The 14148-nt window shown below is 36.2% G+C and overlaps 1 protein-coding gene across 1 annotated transcript; it reads right to left on the reverse strand.

Annotated features, from left to right (window-relative positions):
• Positions 1-12712: 12712 nt before the first annotated feature.
• LOC125399314 (taste receptor type 2 member 117-like) lies at positions 12713-13588 on the reverse strand. The gene is given in 1 exon segment (XM_048432788.3): positions 12713-13588. A coding segment is annotated over 1 exon segment (876 nt).
• Between the last annotated feature and the right edge of the window lie 560 nt (positions 13589-14148).

The following is a 14148-nucleotide window of genomic DNA, read 5'->3' on the forward strand; positions in this document are numbered from 1 at the left end:
CTGAGAGGATTAAAACCATTGAATGTGAAAATTGGACTTTATCAAAAGGGTATGATAGATTAATTGACAGGATTTCCATACAAGAAGGCACAGTACATGCCATGAGGATTATGTCCAAGGAGGATATGGTATCTCTAACGGACAAGCTCCACACCTTAGAATTATCAATGAAGGCGATAGTGTCCAGGGAGGAAATGGTGTCTCTGACGGACAAGCTCCATGCCTTACAATCATTAATGAAGGCTTTGGAGCATAATACTGGACAGGAGATTCAGGATTTACAGAAGGCAATGGTGAGCAGATTTAATAAGTTTGAGGAAATCCTAAACTCTGATGAACAGGAGCAAACGGTAGAAAGGCAACATTTACCTCTGAAAACTCTGAGTCTACACAGAGTTATACCTGCCTTTCCAATAATAACATCAGAAAAGATAACTGGCTCCAAAAACCCTAAGGTCATTAAAGAACATACATGGGAGCCTATACGTATGAATGATCTAAAAGAATTTAAACAAGCAATTGTGAATTATGGACTACATTCGTCCTTTGTTAGAGAGATGTTAAAATCCTGGGCTCTCAGCAGCAGGGCAATCTCTCAAGATTGGAATCAGCTGACCTCAGCTGTCCTGGAGAATGGACCTATATGGCATTTCAAATGCCTATTCAAGCAAGAGACCAGACTTTTACAATAACAAGAATCAACGAAAGGAATTGAGGTTTCTCTAGATCAAATTCTAGGTGAAGGACTTTACTCTGATCCTCAGAAACAAGCTCTTTATGATGAAAACATTTTATCCATATGTGCCACAGCAGCTCTAAGGGCCTGGGACAGGGTTCAAGACTCAGGTCAGAGAGTAGAATCATATATCATGGTAAAACAGGGTCAGAGAGAACCCTTTAGTGACTTTTTACAAAGACTAACTAAGGCTGTACAAATAGGGATACCTGATCCAGAAGCAAGAAATATAGTAATTGAGTCTTTGGCTTATGAGAATGACAACATAGAATGCAAAAGGATCCTGGGGCCTTTAAAGCTCAGATCAGCACCTTTGGATAAATGGGTATTACATACAATGAATGTTGATGTATTTGATTATGGCAATGAAACATGGGTGCAAGCAGCAATTTCCAAAGGTGAAAGGAGACATCAGATTACAAAATGCTTTCATTGTGGCAAAATGGGACACATGAAAAGGGACTGCAGACAATGGAATTCCAGGAATAATGCCTCTTCTAGGAATAAGAGGAATAGGAGGACTCAGCCTTCAGGTTTATGTAGGGGATGTGGAAAGGGCAGGCATTGGACGAAAGAGTGTAGGTCAACAAGAGATAAACAGGGCAACCCATTGCCATCGGAAAACTCAAGAGGGGGCCTTCGAGGGGCATGGCAAATGTGGTCCAGTCATTTCCGATCACTGCAGAGAACATGCCTCTTCAGGGAAATTAGAATGCCCCATGCCTGCTCTTAAAAGCAATGACGGCCTGAAGGATGAGTTAAATGTGGTGAATGAATTAAGAAATCTAAGAGCACAAAGTAAACGAATATTCTGGCAGACTTCTATAAATGAACAAAGACCAAAGCTAAGAGTGTGTGTAAATGGCAAATTTATTACTGGCTTACTGGACACAGGTGCAGATGTAAGTATCATTACTCCAGAATCTTGGCATCCACATTGTCCTCTTCAGGAGGTAGATATTCAGTTCCTAGGTATTGGAACTCTATCTCGAGTAAGACAAAGCACGAAATGGGTTAATTGTATAGGTCTAGATGGACAAATAGAAAAACTAAGGCCATATGTAGCCAATATTGCAGTGAATTTATGGGGCAGTGACCTTTTGCAGCAATGGAATACCCAAATTAACATTCCTGCTGCTTCTAGAGCCTATATTCCTGAGGAAAATAGTACAAGATATTACAGATGGTGGAAACCAGCCATTAGAACTATACAAGAACACAACACAATTGATGGCCCTTCAGAGGTACCAACAGCCATGCCTCTAAAATGGTTGACTGAGAAACCAATATGGACTAAACAATGGCCTTTAGCTGAGGAAAAGTTACAGACTTTAGAACAGCTGGTACAAGAGCAATTAGATGCTCGACATATAGAAGAATCTACCAGCCCTTGAAATTCTCCTGTATTTATTGTTAAGAAAAAATCTGGTAGATGGAGAATGGTGACAGATCTTAGAGCCATCAACAAGGTTATTCAACCAATGGGTCCTCTGCAATCTGGAATTCCTCTGCCCTCCCTCTTACCAAAGGAATGACCTCTTATAGTTATTGATCTGGAAGAATGTTTCTTCACTATACCTTTACAAGAAAATGATAGAGAAAAGTTTGCCTTCACAGTGTCTACTTATAATAACTCTCAGCCTGCAAGGATGTACCAGTGGACCGTCCTCCCACAGAGAATGTTAAACTCTCCCACCCTGTGCCAATATTTTGTAAGCCAACCATTAAAAATCATATGCAAACAATTTCCTAAGTCCGTAATATTCCACTATATGGATGACATCCTGATCTCTGATCAAAACAAAGATACCTTAGAAAGGCTGTTTGAAGAAGTAAAAATAGTGTTACCTAAATGGGGATTGCAAATTGATCCTGAAAAAATTCAGAGAAGAGATTCTGTTAATTATTTAGGTTATAAAATTTAGGTTATAAAATTTAGGTTATAAAATAGGTTTACAAAGAATTAAGACACAAAGTCACAAATCAGGAGAGACCAGTTACGAACTCTTAATGACTTTCAAAGATTATTAGGAGACATCTCCACCCTATGACCAGCTGTTGGGATAACACCTGATCTAATAATTCATTTATTATTTATTATTGGATGGTGATAAAGAACTAAATAGTCCCAGAGGATTAACAGCGCAGAAAAAGAACTGACAATGGTTGAAGAAAAATTACAGGAGGCTCATGTGGACAGGGTAAATCCAAAGCTTAGTTGTATTCTTGTTATATTGACTTCCAGAATTTCTCCTACAGGAATTTTGATGCAAAGAGATGATATTATCTTGGAATGGATCTTTTTGCCCCACAAACCAAGTAAAAAATTAAAAACTTATGTGGAAAAAGTCTCTGAATTGGTTATAAAAGGAAAATTGAGACTTGGTTAATTAACAGGTATAGACCCAGCAGAAATTATAGTGTCTTTCACTGCTGATGAGATTAAAAAAAGTTGTGGGAAGACAATGAACCATGGCAAAGAGCTTGTGCTAATTTTTTGGGAGAAATCAATAACAATTACCCAAAAAGCAAGAGACTTAAATTTATAAAGAGTACTTCTTGGATCCTCCCTCGAATTGTCTGTGATGCTCCAATAACCGGAGCCCATACATTTTATACTGATGCTAATAAATCAGGGAAAGCAGGTTACAAATCAGAAGAATTGAGTAAAGTGGAACAAAGTCCTTATGATTCTGTACAGAAGGCAGAATTATATGCCATTTTTATGGTGCTTAGTGATTTTAAAGAACCTCTTAATATAATTACTGACTCACAATATGCAGAAAGAGTTATCTTGCATATTGAAACTGCTGAATTTATACCTGATGATACAGAACTGACCTCATTGTTTATCCAGGTACAAGACATGATCAGGAACAGACTTTATCCTATGTATATAACACACATCCGATCCCATACGGGTCCGCCAGGTCCTTTAGCACAAGGTAATGCAGATATTGATCACTTATTGATTGGTAACGTGTGGCAGGCATCTGAATTTCATAAAAAAACATCATGTCAATAGCAAAGGCTTGAAAAAAGAGTTTTCTATTACATGGCAACAAGCTAAGCAGATTGTAAAGAAATGCCCTATTTGCTTCTTTTATAACCAAACACCATTGCCTGCAGGGACTAATCCAAAGGGTATTAAAAGGAATGAAATTTGGCAGATGGATATGTTTCACTTTCCAGAATTTGGCAAATTAAAATATGTACATCACACCATTGACATGTACTCAGGTTTCCAATGGGCAACTGCTTTAAGCTCAGAAAAAGCTGATTCAGTAATCACTCATTTATTAGAAGTTATGACCATCACGGGTATACCCACACAGATAAAGACGGATAATGGTCCAGCTTATGTTTCTAGGAAAATGAAACGGTTTTTTGCTTATTATAATATTAAGCATGTTACAGGTATACCATACAAGCCTACAGGTCAAGCAGTAATAGAAAGATCAAACCGAACTATAAAAGATATGTTGAACAAACAGAAAGGGGTGGAAAATACCCCCAGGAATAGGTTACATAATGCTTTCTTAACCTTGAATTTTCTCAACGCTAATGAGAAGGGGACAATGGCTGCAGAAAGACATTGGATATTGGAAAAGTCTTCTGAATTAAATCAACCAATTTATTTCAAGGATGTGCTGACCTCACAGTGGAAGCCAGGAGATGTGCTGTGATGGGGAAGAGGTTTTGCTCTTGTTTCCACAGGAGAGGAAAAATTGTGGATACCATCAAAATTAATAAATGTTTGATTTGAAGAGGAGAAGCCTCTTGGAAGAGATAAATAATAACTCACTTACAAGGATAATAATCACACCAAAGGTAAGAGAAATATAAAGGCTGGGGGCAGGGTTCTCTTCTTGTCTCCACAGGAGAAGACTCATTTTCAAAGGATCCAAGGGACCCTGGATAATTGAATATAGAAACAGCCTACGACCAAAAGAGGATCAACAATGAATCCAAATAGTTTAGGTAAGTATTACTATTTTTTTTAATATGTACTAATGTGCATTTATTTATAAATATATAGAGCTGGTTTTGGAGTTGGACAATGGCTCAGTCCCTCTTCAGTTCCAAGCCTGTTGATAAGAGATATCCCAGAGATTCTGTCTCATGTCAAGAGCTAAGATACGGGACAGAATAACTATAATTGATAAATTTTCTTTGCCTTTCCTCACATCTGTTTCTATCTTTATTAATATATATATATATATATATGTGTGTGTGTGTGTGTGTGTGTGTGTGTGTGTATGTCTTTGTAGATAATGTTTAACTTTCCCATAACAAACAATAAATTTTCCTGCAGTAATCTTTAAAGCTTCTAGGATGAAGATGGGGCCCCACAACATCAACTCCACCTGGTTACTATGACGTCATAATGTTGATAGCGCTATTTTTTAGACCTGTTTTTTGGTACCAGCTACACAAAACAGTTCTGGATGACGCACAATATTTGACAACACTTTGGCCAGACCTCCTCAACTTATTCAGAGACTATTTACAACTCTCTCACACCAAATGTTTATATGGGAATTTTTCCATCAATTATTTTCACAGGATCCCCCTAAGAGAAATGTTGCCCCCGTGACAGCTGGAAGCAATTTTAGAGGACAATGTCCCCTCTCCCAGTAGAATTTGCCCTCAGGTTTAGGGGCATCATTTAGGGGTTGGTTATAATTGATATAGGAATGAGGGAATGGGGGAGGTATTTTATAAACTCAGGGGTGTTTATATAAAAAAGGGGGGAATTGATTAGTGATGGTATAATTATATATTGGTATTTGTGAGTTACTGGTTTTAGAAAATTGTATCGGTGTTGATTTTTGTACATTGATATATTGAATATTGTATGTGAGTATGCTTCTACCTTTATTTGTATTTATATATATACATATATTTACATGCCTACCTCTGATTAAGATATTTATGTACATTGTTTACATTTGGAGGTCATTGTCCTTACTCATTGCACCATTGTTCATTCTCTTAGTCTTCAAGTTAGATAGATAGAAATCAATAGTCATATATGTTTATTATATTTATATTTAGGCTAATCAGGTTATTTAGGTGCATAGAGATCATACTTAGTATAGATAATATAATCTTCAACCTCTTCAAAGAGCTGTGGAAAATGGCCTTTAATCTAACTCATAGTTCTATAGTAGTGAGACACAATCGCTCCTGGCATCACTGCTCTTTTCCCGAGAGAACGTTGAGCACCAAAGACACTCCACATGGAGCTTTTCTTCTTCCTGGCTGAACTGGCCTTTGAGCAAAGAAAAAACCCATACCTCAACCACTGACAGAATTACAGAATATCCGTAAATGGATAAAAGCAGAATTGTCTTATCTTGCCAAGACAGGGTGAGAGAGTCCTAAAAGGTTTCTTGCCTTTGAAAAATGGCATGTCAGTTACATCAGGCCTTAGCCAAAGTTGGTTGACTCAACATTGCATACGAGACTTTGGGTGATTGTCCAGGTATTCAGTTGTCTCTTCCATTCGTTGCACATTTCGGAAGTTTCCCACTTGTACTTCCGATCTACTTGAGTAAAATTATTTTCCTTCTCAGATCTTTGATGGAGTTGAAGATTAGATAGTTGTAGTTACCATTTACATTATTTAGCAGAACTTTTGTTATATCTTTCTTGCTTAACATTGTTTGTTGTTTGTAACTTTATGTTTATTATTTGCTTCTATTGTATATAGTTGTATTTGGTTTGGTTCTGTCTTATTTTAGAAAAAAAGGGGAGATGATGGGGATTTCAGCCAATCACATTCTGTTTTTGGGGTGTGCCGCCCTCAGACTAAAGCCTGCCTATAAACCTAGCAAGCATGCTCTGCTAGCCCCTTTTTTGCCTGGCTCCTGCATCTGGACGGATCGTTTGGATTCTGGTGTAAGCTGTTGTAAGTCTTACTTCTGTTTATTAAAGCTGTATATTTTGTATCAAGATAGTCTGGGGACTTTTCATTACCAGTTGCCCTGCGGCTTTATTTTCCCATTCTGTAGGCTGTCGTTTTGTCTTGTTGATCATGTCCTTTGCTTTATAGAAGCTTTTCCGTTTCAGGAGGTCCCATTTATTAATTGTTTCTCTCAGTGTCTGAGATGTTGGGGTTATATTTACAGAGTGGTATCCTAAATATATTATGCTCAAGAGTACTTCACACTTTCTCTTCTATAAATTTCAGTGTGGCTGGCTTTATGTAGAGGCCTTTGATCCATTTGGACTTGAGTTTTGTGCATGGTGATAGATATGGTTCTATTTTCATTCTTCTACATGTTGATATCCAGTTATGCCAGCCCCATTTGTTAAATATGCTGTCTTTTTTCGATTTCATATTTTTTGCTTCTTTCTTGAAAATCAAATATTTGAAGGTGTGTGGATTAATATCTGGGTTTTTGATTCCGTTCCATTGGTCCTCCTGTCTGTTCTTATGCAATGTCAGACTGTTTTCAGTTCTGTAGCTCTGTAGTGGTGTTTGAAGTCTGGGATTGTGATGCCTCCAGAAGTTCGTTTATTGTACAGGATTGTTTTGGCTATTCTGGGTTTTTTTGCTTTTCCATGTGAAGTTGAGTACTCTTCTTTTAAGGTCTGTGACGTATTTTGCTGGGATTTTGACAACATTTCATTGAATCTGTAGATTGCTTTTGGCAAGATGGTCATTTTTACTATGTTAATTCTGCCTACCTAGGAGCATGGGAGATATTTCCACTTTCTGGTGTCTTCTTAAATTTCATTCTTCAAAGATTTAAAGTTCTTGTCATTACAAGTCTTAAACTTGCTTGGTTAGAGTTACTCTGAGATATTTTATGCTATTTGTGGCTATTGTGAAGGGTGTTGTTTCTCTGATTTCTTTCCCAGTCCTTTTATCATCTGTGTACAGGAGGGATACAGACCTAAACAGAGAACTCTCAATAGAGTAATCTAAAATGACTGAAAGACACTTAAGGAAATGTTCAACATCCTTAGTCATCAGAGAAATGAAAATCAAAAAAACTCTGGGATTTCATCTTACACCTGTAAGAATGACTAAGATAAAAAATCTTAAACACAATTTATGCTAGAAAGTTTGGGGGGTAAAGGAAACACTCCTGCATTGCTGGTGGGAATGCAAGATGGCACAACCCATTTGGATGTCAATGTGGCAATTTTTTAGAAAGCAATCTTCCTCAAGACCCAGTAATGCCACTTTTGGGTATATAACCAAAGGATACTCAATCATTCCACAAGGATATGGATATGTTCATAGCAGCATTGTTTGTCATAGCCAGAACCCAGAAACAACCTAAATGCCCCTTGACCAAAGAATGGAGAAGGAAAATGTGGTATGCTACACAACAGAAAAAATAATGATATATTGAATTTTGCAGGAAAGTGGATGGAGCTAGAAATCATCATTTTGAATGAGGCAACCCAGACCTAGAAAGACAATTATCACATGGACTCACTCATAAGTTATTTTTAAACATAAAGAAAAGAAAACCAGCCTACAAATCACAATCCCAGAGAACTTAGACAACAATGATGATACTAAGAGAGAGATACATGGATCTAATCTGCATGGGAAGTAAAAAAAGACAAGATTTACTGAGTAAATTGGGAACATGGGGACCTTGGGAAAAGGTTTAAGGGTAGGGGAGAGGCAGAGAGGGAAGCAGAGGATAATGTAGAGTTCAATAAAATAAAATAAACAACTCTAACTGAGCATGGGGTTCTCTGATCACTCCCATAGTTTGGACACATGGAGAGTCCAAGTTTGCAAACTTGGGTAGAATAAAGGCTCTTTGATTTTACATATGGGATAAAAAAGGAAATAAAAATAATTGAATTGTTAGCATAGGCAATCAGATGCCTAATCCTGTGTTCCTATTTTATAAATGTGTATTCACCTGGATACTTTATATCCTATCATTCTGTATGCACATCCTACATTTCAAATCATCAGCCACATGAGACAGAAAATTCAGTTGCATATCATGACGACATTAATATTTATCATGTTGCAGGGTTCAAAAGCAATGGTGGGAACATTCCAAATATGCCCTCTGATAATGAAATAATTTCCTCCGTTACTTTTTATTTGCAGCTGTTTCAATTTGCAGATAAAGAACCTACTGATAAAGAGGACCAAATATAGTAACTGAGGAAGAATCAAATGATATAAAAAACTAAGAGGGGAAAACTGTGAGAGTAAAATCAAAAGATTCTACTTAAAATTAAACACACACACACAGACACTCACAGAAAGACATAGACACACACACACACACACACACACACACAAGACTATAGATATTATTTGAAATACCATAACAACACATAGTAAAAAAAATAGGAGTACATAGGAACAGGCTTTTTTGTTTCTAATGATACTACAGACACCAGGTAGACTGTGCTTGACAGGCAGTATGGGCAGCTTCTTTGCTCAATACTTTCTGGGATGGGAAGGTCCATGGTACCCAAATGTCACTTGCTTTAGCAAGAAACTCCTCAAATAGCTTGATATGCTATTCACTGGTGCGGGAGAATTGTCTGCATTCTGTCAAGCATGTTTTAAATAAACGCTGATTGGTCAGGCAGGATGTATAGGTGGGAAAACAAGACAGGAAGTAGAAATGATGTAATGAGAACAGGAGAATTCTGGGAAGGAGGAAGTTGATTCCTCCCAGTCCTGTGCAGACCACTGAGTAAGCAGGATGCAACCTGCCATCTGAAAAAGGCACCAAGCAATATGGCTTAATTAGATCAGGATAATGGGTTAATAAAAGATATAAGAGCTAATATGTAGCCTGAGCAAATGGGCCAATCAGCTTTATAACTTATAGAGATCTCTGTGTGATTTTCTTTGGGGCTTGCCAGCTGTGAGGTACCGGGCAGGACAGAAACCCCCAACTAGCTGGCCTCAATGTTATAATTCACCCCTGTCAAGAAGTCAGTGTATGAATAGCTGACTCTATATGTAGTGGGGAATCAACCACCAGATCAATGTTGAGGATTTCCAGCATTTTGTGGTGTGTAGGCTGGGTAGGTCCTTATATGTGGTCTTCATAAGAGTCTTGTTGTTAAATTGGTATTGTGTGTGTGTGTGTGTGTGTGTGTGTGTGTGTGTGGTACATGTATATGTGTAGGTTTTCTGTGGGTACCCTTTCTTAGACTCAAGTATAAGTTTGCTTGTTTATTTTTTATGTATACTATATCTTCAAACTATTGTCATCTTTTTACACTTCTATTAACCATGGCCAGTAGGTCATTCTTCAGTGACAGGGTCTTAAGAGGAAGGGTTGAAAGCAATAAGATAAAGAATATAAAAAAGCTGGGGTCAAGAAGTCTTGGACAAATTATGTCTTATGACAAGCAAGTTTATTGAGAATCACAACATCTTATACACAGTGTTTCCAGAATGGGAAAATGGGACAAGTTGGCAAAAAATTATTACACAATAGGACAAGTCATCAGGAGTCAATCAAGCAATGTTACACAAGGGGAGCATAGAATCACTCAAAGGTGGCAGAAGCCAAGCACACAGCAGTCTTGGACTAAGCACAGTCTCTCAGAAGCAGCATGGGACACACAGCTTGGTCAAAATACCGAAGATCTCAGTGGGATGAATTCACTGGCTGTGATTGTTGCCACAGTTGATTTTATTTGGGAAAGAAGTGCACTGGTATTCAACTGTGGTTGAAAATGAGACACATAATGGACAAGTGAGAATAATTAATCAAAATTACTGGCAGTGTTCAAGCCATTCACCAACTTTCTAGATTGCTATGATATTTTGCTTTCAGACTCTATGCAAAATTGAGCACATTAAAAATGAGGTCCAATACTAATTATTAAATCTGCATACACAAGTCTGCCTTATTTTGATAGTATAATTTATAATTATTTGAAAGTTCATTTTATCTTTTGATGTGGTCCTCAAATATACACCAGAGCCCATTTACTTAAATGTAAAAGTGCACAAAGTCATTCCTTCAACAGTATTTAAATTGGGTATAGCACTGGGATGATGTTTCATCATATTAATGCCAGTAAAATTGCCATATAATGCCAGTATAAAGCTGTATGGGCAGATGCAGGGTAGAAAACAACTAGATCAACTTATACAAAACTGTTCATCATAACCATGAACGAACTAGAAAAAAAAAACTGTTCATAAAAGAACTCACTTATCAGCTCTGACAATGAGTTAACATGGACATTCTTCAGGCTTAAGTTAAAATGATAGTACCAATTCTAATTTTTTTTTAGAGACAGGGTTTCCTAGTAGCTATGGAAACTAGAAATAACTATTTAGGCCAAATTGGCCTTGAACTCATAGAGATCCGCCTGCCTCTGCCTCCTGAGTGCTGGGATTACAGGAGTGCACCACTACCATCTGGATCGATTAAGCCAATTCTTAGAATAATTAATTAGATATCAAATATCATAGAGAAAATGGAGAATACTACACATTATATGCAATGTTTTTCTGCCACCAACGGTTACTGGGAAGTTTTTTTGTGTTTTATATGAATTTGTGTTGGTGTTCCCTCTATTGAAGGTTGTTATTTTCACCTTCCCCTAGATTCTCATGTCCTGGAATTGTCAATAAAAAGTACCATTAACCATGTGTGAGAACTAAAATGGAATGAAGACAAAGACATTATAGTAACTGTTGGGGATGTATCTTAATACTAAAGAACTTGTCTACTGTACATAAGGCCATAGTTTTCATCTCCAAGACTGGAAAATATAAGAGGTTCTTGTCTTGGCAACTTCTTGGAGGAGAGGTTGAGTTCTCTTTCAGAGAGTCTGTTTCTCTTTGAATTGTATTCAAATAGTGCAATGAATAGATGTCAATCATATACATTTTTTCAATGAATGAGTAAATATTTGTGAGAGCATGGAAAAGTGTATCATAAACATGATGCATAATCTTTGAAATAGGTATTTGTGAAAATACATCTGAACAAATAGTAAGATTCAGAGTCACATCATATTAATGATTTAACTGCATAAAATGCTTGGCCTCTGACCAGGCTTCACTGTCTATACATATTGTAAAACTATTTGAAATTAATCCACAAATTCATTTAATTTTATAGGTTTTTCAGTTCTGCCATATAGTAAATAGTAAGAAGGGGTAAATATAAGATCTGCTATTGTGTATGAGTCATCAATAAAATATTGCAAATTATGATAATATGGATGTATAACAGTACAAAATATAAGAAAAACAATAATTTCAAGGTAATGGTTTTAGAAGTAGTATGAATTTTTGTTTCATATAATTGTGTATTAGACTAAAATAGGTTATATTATGTTCCCTGAAATGAAACATAAAATACACATTGTACTTAGAAATGTAAATTACATAGTCTTAATAATCAGGAAATTATTTTGAAATGATTAATAATGAAACCAATAATAGAGATATAATGATTCAACACAATTGTCTCATAATTCTAAAAAATTGAACAAAATAATTCCAAATTGAGCTCTGTGTTTAATAAAATACCTTTATTTCCAGTGATTTATAAGTCTATATGAGAGTAAGCATTTCTTCTCTAAACTTGCATCCACATATCCTCTATTATATTTATATGGTTTCAATCACATGCTTTTATTACAGTTGACATGGATACTAAAACACAAATAGTATAGGAAATTACTCAAAATCTCAGTGGTTAATAATTGTTACAAAGTCCATATAATTTGATATATTTATGTTTTAATGGTTATAATCACATCCTTATTTGGATGTGTGTATTAAGAATAATTTTGTAGACAACATGCTAAGTTAGTAATATTAGTTGTTAATTTATTGCAAACAAAACATAGCATTTTTGCAAAGTCAAATAATATTTAAAATGTGAAAATAAAAAATACAGAAGAAATTTTTATTTGTTATTCTTTGCCTAGAATTTGCAACATGATCTCTAGTGTTTTGAAGATCTGGGGTTTCCATATTTTTGAGCTTACATTTCAGGCACTACAGCACAGAGAAAGAGAGGCTTGTCTCAGCTTCATATCTCCCAGAATCAGGACACACGAATGGAATGAAGGAAAAGCTATATATACAACCTGAAAGAATAAAGTGAAAAGATTTTCTTTCACCAACTCATATTTTCAAATTTGTATTAACAGATACAACACAAAAATGGTGTATAGCAAGAGAAAGGAAATCATGGTTTGCAAGGCTTTGATGTGGGCGGTAGTTCTGGCATCTTTGGATCCTTTGGCATGCTGCTGCATCTTCCTGTGATGTGTCCAGAGGGAGAAGATGAGCAGGAGGAAAGAAGACAGGGACACACCAAAGGGGGCAGACAGGAAAGTAGTGTGAAGAATTAACACATGCCTGTGACACTGTGCCTGGTAATGAGAATTAAAACTATAGGATACGTTTATTTGAGATTCACTTATACACACATTAATTTCCAAGTTAATCAAGAAAATATTTAAAACAAAGAGGACCAGAGATGCCAGCGATATCACTAAAACTGCCTTTTTAACTCTCCACTTTAAATAAAGAAAAAGAGAGTTAGAAAAATTGCCTATCTTGAGAAAATAAAGGACACCAAGGCATGTAGCAAGCCAGATGCTGAAATGATTGACTATCATCCATGAATTATTAAAGACTTGTGTCACCCCTGAAGTCCTTATTGAATCTGGATACAGTGAGGAAATTAATAAAGTTTTGAACAATAGCAAGAGCATACACAATCTGGAGGTTGCCAAAGCAGTGAGGATTTGATTTATGAAGGAGATCTTTTTTCTCTTGATCCAGTTCATGCAGTTCACCAGTACTAAGATTCCATTTCCTAATTTTCCACTTATTAATTCCATGATTAAAATGATCATAAATGTGTTCCAGAAGATATCAATTATTGATTGCAGAAAAATGCTCCATTTTAAATATGTTTTGAAGATTTGCTTACATACTCACTTGAAATGCCATTTTAAAATTAATTTTGAAAATTTCTGAGTTGATTCTCATAACATATTTACTCTTAACTCTCCCACATATACTAACAAAGGAGTAAACATGGAGGCTTACCAATAACTGAGTTTGAAGATCTTTCCATGATAATATGTCTCCTCACATAACTCAGATGAGGCAGACCAGATACTTCTCTGTAAACACACAGCTCCCACAGTGTTTTCTAGTCATTGATAATGTTTGGAAACTCACACGCTCCTGTTCAAATGAAAACACATTACTTTCATTACCTAGATGTTTGCTTCAATTCAGGTATTTCGTTATGACTATTTGAGTTCTATAAAAAATGCCTTTAGAGATTCTCAAATATATAAAAGATGACAAAAAGACAAAAATGTAAACAGTTTATGTAACTTTCTGAGATACATGGCTTTTTAGATGCTTTAAAATTACCAATCTGTGCAGAGTCATGGCCATACAA

The sequence above is a fragment of the Myodes glareolus genome, chromosome 3, assembly GCF_982192425.1.
Source record: "Myodes glareolus chromosome 3, mMyoGla1.1, whole genome shotgun sequence".
Taxonomy (NCBI): domain Eukaryota; kingdom Metazoa; phylum Chordata; class Mammalia; order Rodentia; family Cricetidae; genus Myodes; species Myodes glareolus.